The sequence below is a fragment of the Lepidochelys olivacea genome (genome assembly GCF_965140295.1).
Source record: "Lepidochelys olivacea isolate rLepOli2 genome assembly, chromosome: 1".
In the NCBI taxonomy this organism is placed as follows: domain Eukaryota; kingdom Metazoa; phylum Chordata; order Testudines; family Cheloniidae; genus Lepidochelys; species Lepidochelys olivacea.
The window spans coordinates 171,042,274-171,063,976 of NC_140411.1; the positions used below are offsets into that span (position 1 = coordinate 171,042,274).

The 21,703-nt window shown below is 47.3% G+C and overlaps 1 protein-coding gene across 4 annotated transcripts in view; it reads left to right on the plus strand.

Moving 5' to 3' along the window:
• The first annotated feature begins 19,574 nt into the window (after positions 1–19,574).
• APP (amyloid beta precursor protein) overlaps positions 19,575–21,703 on the plus strand; it is a 295,623-nt gene continuing 293,494 nt past the window's right edge. For all 4 annotated transcript variants that reach the window (XM_084634832.1, XM_084634833.1, XM_084634834.1 and 1 more), the window contains exon 1: positions 19,575–19,763. In XM_084634832.1, the coding sequence (XP_084490958.1) occupies positions 19,704–19,763 (60 nt within the window). In that variant the 5' untranslated portion in view covers positions 19,575–19,703. The remainder of the gene's footprint in view (positions 19,764–21,703) is intronic.

Genomic DNA, 21,703 nt, shown 5'->3' on the forward strand with positions numbered 1-21,703 from the left:
GCTGGATATTTAAAACAAGGTGAGTAGGAGGGTGATGATCTATAAATGTCAGTACATCTGTCATCGTGAGTTCTTCCTGCTTATGGGTGAAGTTCATGCCCCCATCCCTGCCCAAAGCCTGAGTGAACAGGGGACTCTGCTTGTGCTGGGAGTGCAGAATCCATCCCCATCCTGCACGCAGCATATGGGGCAGTTGTGGAGCCCTTCTGAGGCTGTTACTGCAGCTCCTGAAGTGGAATTCCAGCCACAATCCCTCTCATATATGGGGATTTTTGGTCACTGAATCTATACTAACAGCAGATGCCCTGTCCCTCGCTTTTCTCAGCCTGCGTCCTAACCCCCAACCTGAGGTGGCCCATGCATAGCAACAGCTGAGCCCAGTCCCACTGCAAGCCAGTGTTCAGTGTCCCACTTGCAGTTCTCATGCAATGGATCCAAGGTGATTCTACTGCACGTGGGGCTTTCCACAACTCCTTCAATGACCGGTGAACCCATGAGATCACCTACTGACATCATGCCTTTGTGCCTCTATTCTGGACCAGAAAGCTTTGCTGTTAGTTTTTAGAAGGGGGATGAGCCAGACGTGCAAATTTGATTCAAACAATAATTTTCAAACCCTTTTGCTGCAAAAAATTGCAGTGTGATTACAAAAAAATACAGGAGCTGAGGACGACATTACTCTTGTTTATAGAATGATCTGCAGTTCTTCACCATTTTCTCTTCCTTCATTAACACTATTTCATTCACTGTGAAGATCCTGCAAGCAGTGATTTATAGGCTGGTCACTGAACTTTTTGTCTCTAATATTTCTAACACTTAATAAAACATGGTTACAGCTCTTCACTTAGATGGACTCACAAATATCTCCAAGAAGTTATATTCTCTACTTATCACCGTGTATTCATTACCCTGTCTGTTGCTCTTGTGGTGGTGTTCAGCTGCCTCTGATTTTAGTCTTTCATCGGTTATTTCAGTATTGCTATGAACCTCAGTAAAAAGAAGCCATATGGAAATGTCTGGTTGTATTTTGTCAGTCACCTAACCTGTATACCTGTATAACGTTCTACCCTTCATGGCACCACTCCACAACTGAAGAATATCTGTAGATTGGCTAGGAGGATTTTGGTAAGTAATACTAACTGCCACTGGTCTTTGTCCCCACACAGTGGTAAGAGGTGAACAAGGGGAACTTGAAGGTTGGTCAGTGCTTTGCTTTTCAATTCAGAAAGAGCTAAATTTAAGACAGTAAAAAACAAAATACCTGCCATTGAATAGCTGCATGAGAAAAGTTCTGATTTTTCTGGGGACTTTTCCATTAACTTGACCAGCATGAAATAGAACTACATTAAAAGTTTATATCAGAGCTCAGCAAGGGTGGATGAATATTGCACAGGTTGTTTTTTTTTTTTTTTAGTCTTGCCATTATCCCCTTCCATCCTGCACTTTTTTCCTTTAAAAAGTAGCCTAGTTCTTTATCTCAGTGATAGTGGGTAGGCAGTTTAGCAGTCTTTGCAGCATGTCACACTGCCCTATATATCTATCCAGTGAGAAGCAGTACTCTTAATGTCAAATGACAATGGTTCCATCTCTTTGTATTCTATTATTTATGTCATGAATTTCAGAGTTTGAAGTATCGTGTTTCAAGGGAGAGAAATATTAAACTCTAGCAAATTCTGATTAGAACAACTTTTCTGATGGAAAACAGGTCTAGGATTAACAAGGCTGAACTATGTGGATTTTCTACAGTAGCTGAGTATACACTGATATCCAGTGGAGGTGGGTGACATCTGAAGACAAGAAGATAAAACTGACATATACAGAGATGGATGATACTTTGTGATATCATTCTCCAATCAACAGACATTGTGAGAAGTAGTACATCTTAAAAATATCCACTAAGTTTGGAGATAAGATGAATTTCACTATATTTTAATACACAAACTAAGTGACCACCTAAAGAACTGGCAACAACTGGATGCCTCTCAGAGCTGTTCACTAACTTTGAGTCAAGCAAAATTGTACTGGAACCTTGGGGATTTGCAACAGTGGACTTTTAAGTAGTGTGGATTTCCCTGTGCTTATTCTTTGACCTTTCAACAGCCAAATATTTGAAGAAATGAACACCTTAATGTAAGGGGACTGTTGCCCCCTTACTAACATTCAGTGGGGGTGTTTTGGTTGGCTCGCTCCCAGTACTAAAAGGGGGAAGGGTCGATGGGGAATCAGGACCCTGAGACTGACAGCCCCCAGGTACAATGGGGAGAGGCCAATGCTCCAGATCAGCCTGAATGGCAGGGTGGGCAGGCTAATCAGAGAGTCAGGAGGCCAGGGACGTCCCTTTATCCGTGTGAGCTGGAATTGCCTGGGTCAGACAGAGTGGAGCCGAGCTAAGGAGAAAGCAGGGGCCCAAGCTAAGCTGGGGCGCAGAGCTGCAGCCCCTAAGCCAGAGGTGCAGCCCAGAGAGAGCAGGCTTGCCCTGGGAGCAGAGCTGCAGCAACCAGAGCCAGAGGGGCCAGAAAAGCAGCCCAGGAAGCAGGTCAGTGCTGGGAGCAGAGTCACAGAAGCAGCCTGCAGAGCAGACCTGTCCTGGGAGCAGAGCTGTAGCAACCAATGCCAGAGGGGCCAGAGAAGCAGCCCCGGGAGCTGGAGGCAGAGCAGCAGCAGCAGTGCAGAGACCGAGTGGTGGAGCTGGGGCTGGAGCAGTCCGGAGCTGGGTGCAGTGAGCAGCTGGAGAGAGCGAGGGGGACCCTGGGCAGCAGGCCCAGCACAGGGAGACGCCTCAGCCAAGAGGCTCTGCAGCCCAGGCTTGGATCATAACCCCGACAGGGCGGGGGCGACACTGGGAAGAAGGGTCCTACCACTTAGAGCCTGAGAGCGTGTGGCCACCACCAGAGCAAGTGTCCAACCCACAGCATCCCTACAGCACAGCCAGGGCCTGAGAAGGCGGCCTGGGACTTACAAGGAACAGACTGTGAACTGCCCTGACATTCCAGAGACACTGTTTGTGATGTTCCCTGCCACAGAGCGGGGTGATGTGTTTCCTTTAACCTTGCCCATTTTTCCTTATTCTTTTTAAAATTAATTGTTGATTAAATAACTTGCATTTGCTTTAGATTGTATGTAATGGTCAGTGGGTCAGAGAAGTGCCCAGTGCAGAGAGAATACCCTGGAGTGGGGACACCCTAGCCCCTATCCTAGGTGACCACAGCAGGGTTGGGGGTCGAGCCCCCCAGGAATCCTGGGCCCAGCCTTGTTGGGGTTATGAGGACTCTGCCAGACAGGAGAGTGGAAGGGAAGGCCACTGGGTAAAGGAAGTGGGAGCGAGGACTCAGATCCTCGCTAGCCCACTTCACCGGGGTACTGCAGAAGCCAGGAAAGTTCCCCACAAGAGCGGGACTGTTCCCCTGCTTACATTAACAAAGCTGTTTGGCCCAGATCTGCTTATTAGGTCTTTGGTTTCTTTGGGGGTTGTTTTTGTTTTTTAATGTTTTGGCTAACCTTGATGCTTATTAAAGTGAGACACTGGCAGCACTAGTTAAAATGATAGATGTACACGAGCACAGAAGTGGTGAAGAACTTCAGTATTTCCTCCTAATACATTTTTCTTGTTTAGTTCAAATAATCCTTTCCCCTATCAACAGACTACTAACTAACCAATCCCTATAAAATTTTAAAAGCTGCAGTAAATAAGTGATTAGCCTTGTCATAGCAGGCCTTTTCAGTCCAATAAAGATAGATCGGGATAGTTAAGTGCCCTTCTTGTGGTGATAAAAGAATGCCATGGAGGGTCTTATCACTATTATAAGATAAGACAATAAAAAATTTTATATCTATTTTTCAATTCTGGGAACTCAGTGACTATAGGCTGCCATTGTTGCAATGGAGATAGATTGTGTTCCTTCAAGTCCATTAGTGAGGGAGGCAGAAAACAGTGACATGCTTCTTTCCCCAGGAAGACTTTCTTTGCTTCACGGTGAAAGGAACTTTCTTGGGGAGGGGCTGGTAGTGGCTTGCTCCCAACTCTTATGACTTTTAGCCAGGACAGTGGCTACCCAACACCATCTCTAGAGCCGCAATCACTTAGAGGTAGACTGATGGTGCTTTGTTCCCCTCTACAGAGGCAAAAGGTCTCCTAGTCAGGACACTGCTACTTTTCTCCTTCGCGGATGGTGAGGGAAGCAGTTTGTTTACATTTTGTTAAAATATGCAAGATTGGAACTATACATTGACCACTCAGAACACTGCATGTAAATTCTCAGCATTCTTCCAGGTTGAAAATAATGTTGACTACAATCATCCTTGTTCGTCCATTGATCTTTATGCAAAACTCCCAATGATCTCCTTAGGAGTTCAGTGTGCAGACCTAAATACTAAATGACCTTTAAATTGTGGGATAAGTTTTAGAAGTAGTCCTGGAGAAATGCTTTGTGCAACAAACATCTTATTATGTAATTGCATTGAATGTATGTGAAATTTTCTTCCGCTATGAAAAACTATTGCTCTGTGGTCATGCATGAACAAGTATGAACTGTTTAAATCCAAGGCGAGAGTCAGAATGGGGATAACACCCGAGCATTCTCGTTGGAGGTTCAGAGCCCTAAGGTGGAAACCAGACGTGTCATTTACCCGACATCCCTAGCACATTGTGAAACATTGGGATGCCTGGATATCAGGAGCAAGTGTTGAATCTCCAGTAAATTTGCCCTTCCTAATGCAAATGGAACAATTCTTAGAGGGTGTTCCTGAGGAAATAGAAAGATACATCCTAGATGGGAAGCCCAAAACTGTAATCGAGGCAGGAGAGATTGGAGCCAGATGGGTGGAGGAGGCAGAGAAGAAGAAAACTGGTCACAGTTGGAGCGGAGACCAGAAGGGACAACCCCAGACCACACCCTATTACCGGGGGCCGCCCAAGGCTCCACCTACCTCCCGAAGAACCCTCCAGACCCCTTATCATTCCACCACCCCCTTCTCCAGCAACTCACCTCGTCCCAGTGACCTGTCAGCTGGACGATGTTTTAAATGTAACGAGCTGGGGCGTGTAAAGGCCAACTGCCCCAAGAACCCCAACAGATTACAGTTCATTGCACCAGAATCACACCAGAGGTCCGCAGGCCCAGATACCTCCCAGATACCCTTGGAGCGGAGGGAAACTGTGAGTGTGGGTGGGAAGAAGGTCACCGCGTGGAGGGACATGGGAGCACAAGTGTCATCTATCCATGCTTCCTTAGTGGACCCCAATTTAATCAACCCAGAGATCCAAGTGACGATTCAACCCTTCAAGTCCAACTCTTTCGATTTGCCTACAGCCAAGTTGCCTGTCCAGTACCAGGGCTGGTCAGGAACGTGGACTTTTGCAGTCTATGATGATTATCCCATCCCCATGCTGTTGGGGGAAGACTTGGCCAATCATGTGAAGCGGGCCAAGAGGGTGGGAATGGTCACCTGCAGCCAGGCTAAACAAGCCGTGAGGCCTAGCTCTGTTCCAGAAACTTCTATCAGGACCCAGTCAGAGGTGATGGACCCGGACCCCAGGCCAATGTCTGCAACAGCAGTAGTGGATCCAGTCCCAGAGACCCAGACAGAGCCAGCCCCAGAACCGGAACCAGCCGAACAACCAACACCAGACCCAGTGTCAGCACTGAATCCAGTACTTGCAACCTCAACACCAGAGGGCCCCACCGAACCTGAACCGGCAGCAGCCCATAACACTACACAAGAGGCTCAGCCAGAGCTTGAACCCCAACAGAGTGTCTCAGTGGAAAGTGGTTCACAATCAACGGAAACAGCCCCATCCCCTACGTTGCTTCCAGAGGGACCAAACATAGGTCCACAATCCAATGAGGAACTGATGTCTCCAGCATCAAGGGAACAGTTCCAGACTGAACAGGAAGCAGATGAAAGCTTCCAGAGAGCTTGGATGGCGGCACGGAGCAACCCACCGTCTCTCAGCTCTTCTAATCGATCCAGGTTTGTTGTAGAAAGAGGACTTTTATACAAGGAAACTCTTTCAGGTGGACACCCCAGGAAGACTGGCATCCTCAGAGACAGTTGGTAGTTCCAACTAAATACTGGGCCAAGCTCTTGAGCTTAGCCCACAATCACCCTAGTGGCCATGCTGGGGTGAACAGGACCAAAGACCATTTGGGGGGGGGGTCATTCCACTGGGAGGGAATGGGAAAGGATGTTTCTACCTATGTCCGGTCTTGTGAAGTATGCCAAAGAGTGGGAAAACCACAAGTCAAACCCCACAGGTCAAAGCCCCTCTCCAGCCACTCCCCATCATTTAAGTTCCATTTCAGCGAGTAGCTGTGGATATTCTGGGTCCTTTTCCGAAAAAGACACCCAGAGGAAAGCAGTACATACTGACTTTCATGGATTTTGCCACCCTATGGCCGGAAGCAGTAGCTCTAAGCAACACCAGGGCTAAAAGTGTGTGCCAGGCACTAGCAGACATTTTTGCCAGGGTAGGTTGGCCCTCCGACATGCTCACAGATGCAGGGACTAATTTCCTGGCAGGAACTATGGAAAACCTTTGGGAAGTTCATGGGGTAAATCACTTGGTTGCCACTCCTTACCACCATCAAACAAATGGCATGGTGGAGAAGTTTAATGGAACTTTGGGGGGCCATGATACGTAAATTCATAAATGAGCACTCCAATGATTGGGACCTAGTGTTGCAGCAGTTGCTCTTTGCCTACAGAGCTGTACCACACCCCAGTTTAGGGTTTTCCTCATTTGAACTTGTATATGGGCGTGAGGTTAAGGGGCCATTACAGTTGGTGAAGCAGCAATGGGAGGGATTTACACTTTCTCCAGGAACTAACATTCTGGACTTTGTAACCAACCTACAAAACACCCTCCGAACCTCTTTAGCCCTTGCTAAAAAATACTTACAGGATGCTCAAAAAGAGCAAAAAGCCTGGTATGATAAACATGCCAGAGAGCATTCCTTCAACGTAGGAGACCAGGTCATGGTCTTAAAGGTGCTCCAGGCCCATAAAATGGAAGCATCGTGGGAAGGGCCATTCACGGTCCAGGAGCGCCTGGGAGCTGTTAATTATCTCATAGCATTCCCCACCTCCAACCGAAAGCCTAAGGTGTACCATATTAATTCTCTAAAACCCTTTTATTCCAGAGAATTAAAGGTTTGTCAGTTTACAGCCTAGGGAGAAGAGGACGCTGAGTGGCCGGAAGGTGTCTACTACGAAGAGAAAAGTGCTGGTGGTGTGGAAGAGGTGAACCTCTCCATGACCCTTGGGCGTATGCAGCGACAGCAGATCAAGGAGCTGTGCACTAGCTACGCGCCGACGTTTTCAGCCACCCCGGGACTGTCTGAACGGGCATACCACTCCATTGACACAGGTAATGCTCACCCAGTTAAAGTCCAACCTTACCGGGTGTCTCCTCAAGCTAAAACTGCTATAGACCGGGAGATCCAGGATATGTTACAGATGGGTGTAATCCGCCCCTCTGGAAGTGCATGGGCATCTCCAGTGGTTCTAGTTCCCAAACCAGATGGGGAAATACATTTTTGCGTGGACTACCGTAAGCTAAATGCTGTAACTCGCCCAGACAACTATCCAATGCCACGCATAGATGAACTATTAGAGAAACTGGAACGGGCCCAGTTCCTCTCTACCTTGGACTTAACCAAGGGGTACTGGCAGGTACCGCTAGATGAATCCGCCAAGGAAAGGTCAGCCTTCACCACCCATCTCGGGCTATATGAATTTAATGTCCTCCCTTTCGGGCTGCGAAATGCACCCGCCACCTTCCAAAGACTTGTAGATGGTCTCCTAGCGGGATTAAGAGAATATGCAGTCGCCTACCTTGACGATGTGGCCATATTTTCGGATTCCAGGGCAGACCACCTGGAACATCTATAAAAAGTCCTTGAGCGCATAAGGGAGGCAGGACTAACTGTTAAGGCTAAGAAGTGTCAAATAGGCCTAAACAGAGTGACTTACCTTGGACACCAGGTGGGTCAAGGAACTATCAGCCCCCTACAGGCCAAAGTGGATGCTATCCAAAAGTGGCCTGTCCCAAAGTCAAAGAAACAGGTTCAATCCTTCTTAGGCTTGGCCGGTTATTACAGACGATTTGTACTGCAATACAGCCAAATTGCCGCTCCACTGACAGACCTAACCAAAAAGAAACAGCCAAATGCTGTTCAGTGGACCAAAAAGTGTCAGAAGGCCTTTAACAAGCTTAAAGCGACACTCATGTCTGACCCTATACTAAGGGCCCCAGACTTTGACAAACCATTCCTAGTAACCACAGATGCATCTGAGCGTGGTGTGGGAGCAGTTTTAATGCAGAAAGGACCTGATCAAGAATTCCACCCTGTAGTGTTACTCAGCAAAACACTGTCTGAGAGGGAAAGCAACTGGTCAGTCACTGAAAAAGAATGTTACGCCATTGTCTACGCCCTGGAAAAGCTATACCCATATGTTTGGGGACGGCGTTTCCACCTGCAAACCGACCATGCTGCACTACAGTGGCTTCATACCACCATGGGAAATAACAAAAAACTTATCTGGTGGAGTTTAGCTCTCCAAGATTTTGATTTCGACATCCAACACATCTCAGGAGCTTCTAACAAAGTGGCTGATGCACTCTCCCATGAAAGTTTCCCAGAATCAACTGGTTAAAATTATTCTTGAGATGTGGAAAATATTGTTAGTCTTTATGTACTTGGTAGTATATTTAGAGGTGCATGTGTCTTATTAACTTTGTTTTTCCTATAGCTCCAGGAAGAAATCCCAGCCAGGGTTTCACCCTAGCTGAGATTTGGGGGGCTTGTCATAAACATAAAGGAAAGGGTAAACCCCTTTAAAATTCCTCCTGGCCAGAGGAAAAATCCTCTCACCTGTAAAGGGTTAAGAAGCTAAAGGTAACCTCGCTGGCACCTGACCAAAACGACCAATGAGGAGACAAGATACTTTCAAAAGCTGGGAGGAGGGAGAGAAACAAAGGGTCTGTGTCTGTCTGTATGCTTCTTTTGCCAGGGATAGAACAGGAATGGAGTCTTAGAATTTTTAGTAAGTAATCTAGCTAGATATGTGTTAGATTATGATTTCTTTAAATGGCTGAGAAAGGAACTGTGCTGAATAGAATGACTATTCCTGTCTGTGTGTCTTTTTTGTGACTTAAGGTTTTGCCTAGAGGGATTCTCGATGTTTTGAATCTAATTACCCTGTAAGGTATCTACCATCCTGATTTTACAGAGGTGATTCCTTTACTTCTATTAAAAGTCTTCTTGTAAGAAAACTGAATGCTTTTTCATTGTTCTCAGATCCAAGAGTTTGGGTCTGTGGTCACCTATGCAAATTGGTGAAGATTTTTACCAAACCTCCCCCAGGAAGTGGGGTGCAAGGGTTGGGAGGATTTTGGGAGGAAAGATGTGTCCAAACTACGTTTCCCAGTAAACCCAGTTAGAGTTTGGTGGTGGCAGTGGAGACCCAGGGTCAAAGGATAAAATTAATTTGTACCTTGGGGAAGTTTTAACCTAAGCTGGTGAAAGTAAGCTTAGGAGGTTTTCATGCAGGTCCCCACATCTGTACCCTAGAGTTCAGAGTGGGGGAGGAACCTTGACAGAGGGGATTGTTGGAGTCTCTCAGTTTTCTCCTACCTGGCTCTTTTCTTTAAAGTGCCCCAGTTTTAAATTGTGTAAAGGGAAGAGGAAGCTGCTTTTCTTTCCATCCCTTGTCACCCACGTCCCTCATCCACATTAACAACCTATTCCATCACACGTGCACACCCACCAGCAAGGTCTCAGGTTTTCCCTAGGAAAATCTGGCCATTTTACAGAGGACAGGTAGGGATTGGAGAGGCAGAAGCTGAGGGTATGGCCCCTGGGGACCCTTCTTGGGAATACCAGTTGAACTGGCTACCTTTTGGAATTTAAGGTGTTGATTTTGACCTGTAAAGCCCTAAACAGCTTAAAATCTGCCAGCTTCTGAGACTAACACTCTCCCTGTGCAATACTGGATTGGATCCATAGAATCATAGAATATCAGGGTTGGAAGGGACCTCAGGAGGTCATCTAATCCAATCCCCCTGCTCAAAGCAGGACCAATCCCCAATTTTTGCTCCAGATCCCTAAATGGCCCCCACAAAGATTGAACTCACAACCCTCGGTTTAGCAGGCCAATGCTCAAACCCCTGAGCTATCCCTCCCTGCAAAAAGGATCCCTTTCAATTTAAAAGGAGGCGGTTAAGAGGGGACTCTCTGTGAGAGCCCATTCACTTGGAATTCACTTCCTGCACACTATCTCCCTGTTAAATCTGAAATAATCCAAATTTGTTGACTTTCCAGGTATGCTGCAAAGCCAGTCTATTTGCATGGACATTTGGGGAAGGCTAAGTTGTGTAGCGTTTTGAACAAGCAAGCTGAAGGGCAGTTTTATGGCTGAGTGCTGTTTAGTGCTTGGTGGGATCTGCAGCTGTTTTGTTGTTTTGTTTTTATGTATATTAGTACAGATTGTGGCTGGGGCTTTCAAAGAAGCCTAAAGCAATTCGGCACCTAATTTCTATTGAAATACAATGGTAGCTGAGTGCCTAATGCCTTTTTACCTTTGAACATCCCAGCCTGTGTTTTTCAATCAGGTTGCCTCAAGCTTCTGATAGGCACTTCTAAGACATTACTCTAAAAGAAATAAAATAACTGCATTCTTTTTTTTCTCTATATTCTGTATGGAAGCATAACCCGCTTCAGCTGAGTTCACTCAGATCCTTAAACATTTTCAATGTGTACCTCATTCCAGCTGCTTCTTCTTTTTTTTTTTCAGTGAAGTGGTAAGTAAAGAGCCAAGGCTCTGATCCAACAGCTGATTCTACAGACAGACTCCAGTGCTCAGACAGAGCCCCATTGCCTTCACTCCATGTGGATGCAGGGATCGAGCTGCATAGAATCACTTGTAGGATTGTGAGCAGAATTTGGGTCCAATGGAAGTCACTATAGAATCACCATGATTTGGCTCAGAATTCTTAATAAATCCTAGCACCATTACTTTTTTTATTACTGCCCCTCCCCCACCCCCCCCAAAAGGAATTAAGGAGGAATTAGGCATCATATCTCAGGACATTAAAAACGTATGCCACAAAGACAATATAAGATAGCTAGCATATCTGTATGAGTACAAATACACATATGACTTAGACATTTTCAGCAACTTATTCTAGCTGTTTAAAAATAATTACTACTCCCAAAGATTCTGCATGGTGGAGAAGAGTAGCCTGCAACATCTAAGTATGTTTTAATGAGTACATTACTTGTATTCTTAGCTTGTTGATACCTGAGATGGTGAGGAAACAGAGCACTAGAATGTCTTTCAGTTGCAGTATTTTATTGACACAGAGATCAGTCAGCACAAGGCCTAAAAATTGCAGGGAGACTCATTGCATGCAGTGAAAAGAGTGCAGTGAATGGTAGATCCATTCTGCAGGGCACATTTGCATTCTGTAAGAAATGGGTAAACAAAATCATGGATGGCAAATCAGAGTCAAACGAAGCAGAAGACACATTCTGAATATCGCTTCTTTGAGATTGCATCAGCAACAATCGTCTCTACAACTCCAATATGTGCAACTGGGATAGGCATGCAATAATGTTATATTTGCATGGCACATGGCAGTTTGCATACAAAAACACATCCTAATAACTAAGGACTTATTCTTGTACACTTCCTTATTTATCTCATCTGTATACCATGCCTCTCTTCAAATTTAAGGTTGTGTTCTCCTTATTCACTCATCTCTATCACGTTTACTGTCTACATGCTTCAGCAGATACCATGTTATCCTAACTCAGTATTATGCAGAGGAGAGATTATTCACATATAAGCAGGTCACTATGGCTACTGGTTACCTATTTTGTAAAGCAAGTCTGGGAGCCAAATATTAAGGCACCCTGCAGAATTCAGGCAAATATAATCTCTTATATGGTACCTCTACCCTCAGTGAAGTCATCTCCACCCCTGGTTGCTGCTCACATTGCAAACTTCCCTGGGTTTGATCAGGTACAGTTCTCCTTTTCCTGTTTTGGAGTAAGTTTTATAGCATCTATTACCTTTGCTCATGAGGTGACTCCAAAGAGCTCATAGACTGCAAGGTCAGAAGGGACCATCATGATTAACCAATATACCCAGATGTTTCTCCTCCTCTGTCACTTCCAACTGATAAATCCCCAGTTTATAGCAAAAAGTCTTATTGTTTAGTCCCTAAATGCATGAACTTGCACTTTGCACTATTACATTTGATCCCATTTCTATTACTCCTATTTATAAAGTCATCCAGATCTTCTTGTATGATATTCCAGTCCTTCTCTGTATTGGCAATACCTCCCAACTTTGTGTCATCCACAAATTTTATTACCACACTCCCACTTTTTGTGTGAAGGTCAGTAATAAAAATGTTAAATAAAATTGGTCCCAAGACCGATCCCTGAAGAACTCCACTAGTAACCTCCCTCCAGCCTGACAGTTCACCTTTCTGTATGACCCTTTGTAGTCTCCCCTTTAACCAGTTCCTTATCCACCTTTCAATTCTCATATAATTCCCATCTTCTCCAATTTGACTAATTTCCCATGTGGAACTGTATTAAATGTCTTATTGAAATCCAGGTAGATTAAATTGATTGAATTTCCTTTGCATAAAAAATCAGTTACCTTCTCAAAGAAGGAGATCAGGTTGGTCTGGCACGATCTACCTTTTGTAAAATCATGTTGTATTTTATCCTGAGTACCGTTCACCTCTATGTTCTTAACTACTTTCTCTTTCAAAATTTGTTCCAAAACCTTGCATACAATTGAGGTCAAACTAACAGGCCTGTAGTTTCCTGGATCACTTTTCCCCCCCTTTCTAAAAAATAGGAACTATATGAGCAATTCTCCAGTCATAGAGTACAACCCCCACGTTTACAGATTCATTAAAAATCCTTGCTATTAGGCTTGCAATTTCATGTGCCGGTCCTTTAATATTCTTGGATGGAGATTATCCGGCTCCCACACTTCTACACCTTCCCGCCCCCCACTCCCATTTAGGCCCATTAAGCTGTTTGAGTTTGACTTCCATTTTAGATATGGTAATTTCTACCTCCATATTCTTGTTCCCATTAGCCACCCTGGCACTACCCCTGCACTTTCTGACCTCCAAGACACTGTGTTTCTGAAAGATAGTTACACAATGGCAAGTAGATTAATTTATAATCGTAACAGTTAAAGATCCAGCATAAATTGTATGGAATTTCAAATACAATAAATTCTGTGCTGTTAAGAATTCTGTTGGAAGGTCTGAAATGTACTTCGAAATTTTCCCCTACATTTTTGGATCTATGGAGGAATACTAATACAGGCTGGGACTTTCAGTGAGCCTAAGGGAGTTAGGCACCCAAATCCTATTTAAATTCAATGGGATTTGGGAATTTATCTCCCTTAAATTCATTTGAAAATACTAGCTTAGTACTTACATAGTGCATTTGTGTTAAGTGAATTACAAAGGAGGATGGGCATTATAATTCCCAGTGGAGAAAATGAGGCACACCAAAGTTAAGTGACTGTAAGGTAAGACAATGAGTCAGTGGCAGAGTCTGGACCAGAAGCCAGGTCTCCTGACTTGGAGCCCTCTACTCATCCTGAGAACAACTGAAGTCATCTCAATGAAGGTATTGGCTACATCTGCCCTATACTTAAAGTTGACTGAAGAAGCATCTATAATGTGAATAAAATATAGTTGGGAATGGGGCTAATAGTAGCATGAGGGATAATTTTATAACAGGGGAGAGAATAAGTCACCATGATTTGCAACTGACTGTATATCAGTCAGCAAATATAAGGAAATGTTATGCAAACTGTACAATTAAAGGGACACAGTTGAAGACATCTGGAAGTACTTTAATCAAATCCATGCACAGGAGGTCTTTTTGCCTTCAGAATTCATGTATGACTCCTGCTATTATAATTCTCTGATGTGAGATTTTGGCAACCATCGAGGGAGAAATAGGCTTCGCTGACAGTCTACAGTCTGATATTAAAACAATAGAATATTTTAAGTGTTGAGCCACTATAGTAGATTTTCTAACAGCCACCCTGTCTTCCTTCCTGTTATTTTGTATTTTCTTTTTTGTGTGGAGAGGGAGTGGATATTTAACAATCACTCTGTCTCTCAAGGCTGAAATAGCCCAAATCTGTTCAACTTCTGGGCACAAAGCAAAGCCCATCTGTTTTTATTTTGTTTTGTCCCTGGCATTTTGTGGGAGTGAAGGTGTAGAGGGGGGTAGAATGACATATTGGGTTACTTGTTTACTATTGGCTATATATGGATTTTGTTAGAGTGTGAAGCCAATTAGGATATTATAATACACTGTACAATATTGTATATGATTTTAAATAATGGCAAGGCTCTGAGCTTTTTGGATAAGGGCTTTTTGTTATCTTAGAAAGTTCAATGAAAAAATGCATTTAATATTTGTTTTGTTGGGGAGGGTTGTCTATATGCAACAATATTTACATCTTAATATATTATATATTTTTACTGTAAATCCATGCCACTCAGAAAGACAACGCACACTGCTTCAAAACAGTCAAACTATGAAGCATGGCATGTAAATAGTATATCCACAACCAGCCATGAAAATAAAGTTGGCTAAGAAAGCTAAGCAATTTTAAAAAATCACTTCTGAGCATGTTCAGTAGTCATCTGCAAAGAATTAACATTTAATCACAGCCTACTACAGCCCTTCCCACTTTGTGGTATCACCTGTGCACATTTTCCCTTGCTCAGTTGCTCAACTTTCAGTCTCTTGGCTATTGTGATGTGATAATTTCACTAGTTCCCCAGTTATCTTAGAGTTTTCTAGACTAGACCGAACCTGAATATCTATTCTAAAAAACAAATGGAGGAGAAAATAAATCTTTTAGGCCTTCTTTATACCACAAAGAAGAAGGAAAAAATGTGACAAATTTTTCTTTCCCTTTGCAGGTCATCTGCAAATTTTGTAGCACCTATAAACTAGTACTACTAAATGGGCCCTCAGTTGCTATTGCCTTTCAATATTGCTAACTTTATATTTCCTTATACTATATTATAAACTAACATTGCTGGATTGAACAGGTGTGGGCTGGCTGAAAATATGAATACTACACATGTGTCATGCTTACAGGGCTAGCTGCACCTTTGATTCCTCTCTGAGTGCACCTCCTCAGGTGTTAGGCCCCGTATCATTATCCTTCTCAGGATAGAATCCTGTGTAAGCTCAAACACTTGTCTTTCTCACCAACAGAAGCTGGTCCAATAAAAGATATTACTTCAACCACCTTGTCTCTCTAATATCCTGGGACTGACATGGCTACAACCACTCTGCATACAATGACTGACTATATACATGTGTTGGTGTATATGTTAGATGTAGCTGTTGGACACTGCAGAACTATGTAGGATCTTATCTACTATCTATCTGCCAGAGATCACTGAAATCAGCAAGTGTGATCAGAGCAAATCCCAAAAACCCAGTCTCTCCATGTACTGCCTGCTCCATAGGCAGCGACTTCTACTGGCGCCGGTGGCTGCTCGACGCCCCCCTCCCCACCTCCGGCCCCAAACTGACTCCAGCCCCGCCCCCTCCCCAGCTCCTTACCCAAAGTCCCCACCCCAACTCTGCCCCCTCCCTGCCCCTATTCTGACTTCTTCTCCACATCCCCACCCTAACCTCGCCTCTTCCCCGCCTCCTCCCCCCTCCCTCCGGAGCTTGCTACAGCTGTTTAGCGGTGGCAAGCCCTGGGTGGTAGGCAGAGGAGCAGGGACGTGGCACATTCAGGGGAGGAGGAGGAGGTGAAGTGAGGTGGGGCGGGGAGCTTGGCTGCCAGTGGGTGCAGAGCACCCACTAATTTTTCCCCATGGACGCTCCAGTCCTGGAGCATCCATGGAGTCGGCGCCTATGTCCTGCTCATTAGTTTGCTTGAGAAGGTTCATATTTGTATGAGGCTAAACTGTCTTCTAAATGTATGTGCTTGAATCTGAAATAAACCTGTGGAGTCAGTATATTTTATGATTGTATCTATCCACCTTATAGAATGCTCCAGTTAAACCAGGGGCGGGCAAACTTTTTGGCCTGCGGGCTGCATTGGGTTTCAAAAATTGTATGGAAATTGGCTGTGCCTCCCCAAACAGCCAGGCATGGCCCGGCTCCAGCCCCCGCCCCCTATCCGACCCTCCCTGCTTCTTGCCCACTGACAGCCCTCCTGGGACCCCTGCTGGATCCACCCTCCCTGTTCTCTGTCCCCTGACTTCCCCCGGACCCCCCACTGCCCCATCCAACCCCCCTTCTCCTTCCTGACTGCCCCCTGGGGACCCCTGCTCCATCCAACCACCTCTTCTCCCTAACTGCCCCAGACCCCCCCACCCCTAACTGCCCCCCACCGCCCCATTCCAACCCCCACTCTCCTTCCTGACTTCCCCACCCCGGGACCTCTGCCCCATCCAACCACCCCTTCTGCCTGTCCCCTGACCGCTCCTGGCACCCCCACCCCTGACTGCCTCCTGCTGCCCCATCCAACTCCTCCTCTCATTCCTGACTGCCTCCCTGGGACTCCTGCCCATTCACCCCCTCTGCTCCCTGACTGCCCCCCAGAACCCCTACCCCTGACTGCCCCCCACCAACCCATCCAACCCTTCCTCTCCTTCCTGACTGCTCCCCCCCCCCAGGACTGCTGCCCCATCCAACCACCCCTTCTCCCTGACCAGCCCCGGAACCCCTGCCCCCATTCATCCCCTGTTCCCCACTCTCTGACCGCCCCAACCCCTATCCACACCCCCGGCCCCTGACTGCTCCCCAAACTCCCCTGCCCTCTATCCAACCTGCCTCCCCCACTCCCTGCCCCCTTATTGCACTGCCTGGAGCACCGGTGGCTGGCGGCGTGGCTGCACCAGGACATGCAGCCATGCCGCCCGGCTGGAGCCAGCCACGCACCGTGCAGCACAGAGCACCCGGTCAGGCCGGGCTCTGCAGCTGCACTGCCCCAGGAGCTCGCAGCCCTGCTGCCCAGAGCATTGGGCCAGTGGTGCAGTGAGCTGAGGTTGCAGGGGAGGGGGGACAGCAGGGAAGGGGCTGGGGGCTAGCCTCCCAGGCCAGGAGCTCAGGGACTGGGCAGGATGGTTCCACAGGCTGGATGTGGCCTGTGGGCCATAGTTTGCCCCCCTATGAGTAAAACTCATGTGGCATATATCTGGAGGGGTGGGATGGGAGGGTGTGTGTTGTTTGGCTTGTGTAAAATAATTAATTGATAAGCAAATAATAGCTGAACCTCATGTAGCTAATCTAATATTTGTTTATCAAGATGAGGTAAGAGTGTATAATATCTCCCAGAGTAAAATACGGGGACCATGTTCCATAGTTTGGAGCATAGGTACTAAAACTCATTCCTGGCTAAATTACCCCATCTTGTAGTATGGCCCAGGAAGGTGGAAAATGCCATGAGGGTCCTCTTGCAAAACCTCTGATTGTTCAGTCAGTAAGTGGGCTTTGCTCTTCTAAAAGCCCACCCACAAATCTCATGGATTCACATGAATCCAAGACCAGCCACTGAGAGGCCCTGTGCCTATGTGCCAGCTCTGTGGTCTGGACTTGATCTTTGATAAAGATGAGGCTCTGGCAGCAGAGCTTCAGCTTTATCTCAAAAGAGGATAGATACCAACTTCAGTGTAGAAACAGCAGAAAGGACACTACAGCCCCAGGATCTATTAACATCTTTTCCATGTACTCCATTACAGGAGTAGGGACAAATTATGTGGCTCCCCTCATTTGGCCTGGCCACTTCTCCCTCATATGTGGACTTTGGACCCATGGACTGGACTCCGGGGGGTCCAGAGGAGAGTGTGGACACAGTTGCAGAGGCAGCTCCTGTCTGTGAGAAAGTGGAGATATGCAGGCAGAAGGTCTGTGTGTGGATTTGGGGAAGCATGGTCAAACCCAGAGATTTTAAAAAGCAATTTAAACAAGCTGAAACCATTGACAATTTTTAAGCCCACATACCCTATATTATGTCATACAGGGAGATCCCCAGTATTGATGGTTTACAACAATAAGAAAACTCTTGAAATGAACATGAAATTTGATAAAGTCATGATTGTACAAAACATTTGCTTCTAAATTTGAAAAACACAAAAAATTTTGTGGGCTTTGGGGATACGGGTTTACTAAAAATAGGATTACTTTTGAATCAAAATTAATATATTTTGGGACAGATCACTTGGTATTTTTGAAACTGTATGTGGATGAAGATAACTGTTCACAACAAAATATGCTATTTTTCTAACTTTCACACATTTCAGTGTGAAACTATGATAAAGATTATCCATTTAGGCTTCCTTGCCGATTGTACACATTATATTATACAATATTAATTCTGTTGAGGCCACAAGAAAATAGTTTTTCATCATGTATGGGTCTTGGGCCCCAATTCTACAAGCACTTACACCTGTACCTAGTTTTACTCATGTGAGTAGTCCCATAAATTCAAGCACAGATGCTGCAATTCATAGTAAGAAATGGTGCCCCTTATGGGTACAGCTATCCACCTACAAGGTATCAGTTGTAGAATTTTGGCCTTGCTCTTGTGTTTGCAGGACTGGGGTCTAGGGAATTGAACCTATGCTTACCTACAGGATCTAGCACCCCAATAAGGTCATTAGATCATGATATAACTTTATCAATGTTTGAAGAGACTAGTTTAATATGACAGCTAACTGGTCTGTAAAAAAATTAATGAAGAGCAAAATTTCTCCAAATAATCTGCAATTAACTTGTGAATGTGTATTTCTGGAGACTTCACAAACATTTTGGGGGTTATCTCTGCATATTATATATATATATAAACAGGGATGACTGATCAGTCAACAAAGTACCCCTAGGTATATGGGCATTCTGTAAAAGATATCAGCAGAAACTGCTGTAGGCAGAGAATTACAATAGCTTTCAGAGCAAGGAAAATATCAGTGATCCCAGAGCAATTAAAAAGATGTTCTAGTTACGAAGCATGAATACAAATCCAGCATCAGTTTAATGCCTGAACTCTTGGTCCTAGGAGATGGGCTCCAGGACATAAAGAACTGCTGCCCCTCCGACATGAGCTTGGAAGCAGCTGTCTTTTATTTGGATTGAATTTCGTTAAAATGAGGCGCCCTGCCTCTCTGGCTGTGGCGCAAGCAGCGGGTCTGACAGCAATCTCAGCAGAGGGGTGAGGCGAGGCAGGCAGAGCTCGGCGTCTCCAGTGCTACATTTTGCAACAGAAAGGAGGTTTGCCGTCCCTAAAAATAGCTCCCGCCTGCATCGTGCAGGAAATACAGAAGAGGAGCGGGCCTGACACCGGTCTCACGCACAGAGGCACCGCTCCCCTCCAGTCTGGGGGAACACAGACGGGCGTGCACTGTGCTCTGTGGCTGCGAGCCTCGGCGGGCAGGGAGTCGGCTTGGGCTTGGGCCCGGGCCCGGGCCGGCTGCGCTTTCCCCGCGCCTCCGCTAGGGGTCTCCCCGGGGTGTGTGCGCTGCCTCTGCCGCGGCTCTGGGTGGGCTGGGATATCAGCTGACTCGCGCTCTCGCCGGAGCTCGGCTGGTGCTGCCGCAGCTCACTCCGATCCCCCGGCGGCGGCGGCGGCTGGTAGCGGACGCGCGGATTTACAGCCGGTCCCCCGTCCCCCCCGAGGCGATGCTGCCCCATTTAGCGCTCCTCCTGCTGGCCTGCTCCTGCACGGCCCGGGCTGTCGAGGTAAGGGGCAGGCGGGCGGGGGGCTGCCACTCTTTTCCCTCCTGCTCGGCTTCCCGGAGCCTTTGTCTGTGGAGAGCCCAGAGCCGCCCTTGTCGCCGGGTGGCTCGGCCACATCCAGGCGCCGCAAAGGTGGGCGAAGGGACCCTTGCCTGTCTCCCGAAAGGAGGGGCTGGGCTCCCCCCAGCCCCTTCCGTGGCCAGGCTCCCTCCCACCGCTGAACAATGGGCTTCTCCAGCTGAGCAGTGCAGGGAACAAAAAAAAAAAAAAAAAAAAAAAAAAGTGGTTGGGGGGGTGGGAGGAAGCAAGCTGCGAAGTGCCGTGCACCGACCGCAGCCCCTGCGCGCCTCCGGCTCGCTGCTGGGTTTCATTGTGTGCGAGCTCTCCGCCCCGGGGGTGCGGGAGACATCGCCCGGAGGCGGCAATGCCCGCCCCTTACCGGAGGGGGGCGGGCGGTGTGCACTGGGGCTTGGGTGCTCCTCGGCGGGGGCAGAGGGAACAATCGTGCATCCCCTCCGGCGGGGATGCCCCGCGGCGCACGGACGCCTGGGGAGCTTGGAGCAACGCCCGGTGCCTTGTTCCTGGCTAACTTCAGCGGTGCTGCCCCCGGGGCGGGGGCAGGAGAGACCTCCTCTCTCGGGGAGCGCGGGGCGCAGCCCCTCGGCGTGGGTTGTCTCCCCCCCCCCCCGGCCGCTGCGGTGCAGGCGATGAGTAGTGGGGGGCGAGCGTCCCTCGCAGGGCCCCCGGGGAGGCGCCTGCTGCTGGGGTCCGTGCGCTGCGGCGGAGCCCGGGGCAATCCCCTCCCGCCCAGCTGTTGGGGAACAAAGGGTTGGCGCCTCAGCCGGGCGGAGCTGCCCCTTCCCCGGCCTCTGCGGGCCGGGTCCCCGCGGAGAGGCTGCTTTACCCCCGCCTGCCCCTGGCCGGGAGCGGGGGGGTTTCATGCCCCCGGGCTCTGCTCAGGTGGGCTGGGAGCGAGGGACATCCGCTGGGGGGTGGGCGGGGAGGAGACGCCTTCTCCCGGCTTTGCAAGGGGCAGGCGCTGGCCCCGGCCCCGCGCGTGTGGAGCCGGGCTGCGGCGGGTTTCTCTCGGCCGGGCGGGTACAGGGCGAGCGAAGATTCAGAGCGAGAAGATGGCGCCTCTGCAGTGCAGCAAAGACAGGCTGTCATGAAAGCTGCAGCCTGGAGAAATCCTCCCACCGCTAGGTGTTTAACAACTCTCCTTTCCATTCATGTCCCTGCCCAGCAGGCAGCCAGTGCTGCATGCAACACGGCCATGCCTGCGAGCAGGAAAATAGCCAGCGCGATGTTGGGGGGGCTGCCACTCAGTCCCCGTTAAAACTAATACTCGCGTGTACGCTTTCTGTTTCCCTCTCCCTTCTGAACTGTTGCCATGTAATTCCGGGGAGGGGAGGGTTCCCTTGGGAAAAACATCCCAGCACCATGCACAGTTTAGGAAAGGTCTGACAGCTTTGCTGTTGTGCTGAGCTTTTGTAGATGCTCGAGGGTTCCCCCCGTTAAGGGAACTTTGGATGGGTAGAAAGAAGAATTAAATATGTCCTAGCGCCTTTAGAATTGAGGAGGCTCTGAAAAGAGAGAAGGAATCATAACTTAATTTCTTAAATAGGGTTCATCGTATACACAGTGAATCTTAGTGGGTAACAAACGCAAGTGCAGCCTCGTTGCTCCCCTTCATACAAAATCAGGACAGATAGTCATCTTCTGATCTTGTTCGGTTCTTGTTTTCCAAATCTTTCCTTCAAAGGCAGAGGTTCTCTCTCTCTGAATAAAGCGATTAACGCCTTGCTAGAAAGGAGGAATTCAAAGAATGGGAGTGTAATAAAAACAAAGGGCAAGCTCAGTATAAACAGCCAAGCAAAAACCTACAGACTGCCATTCAGCAATGAACCACAAATCTTTATTTCCCAGGGGGGCCCTTCAGAATA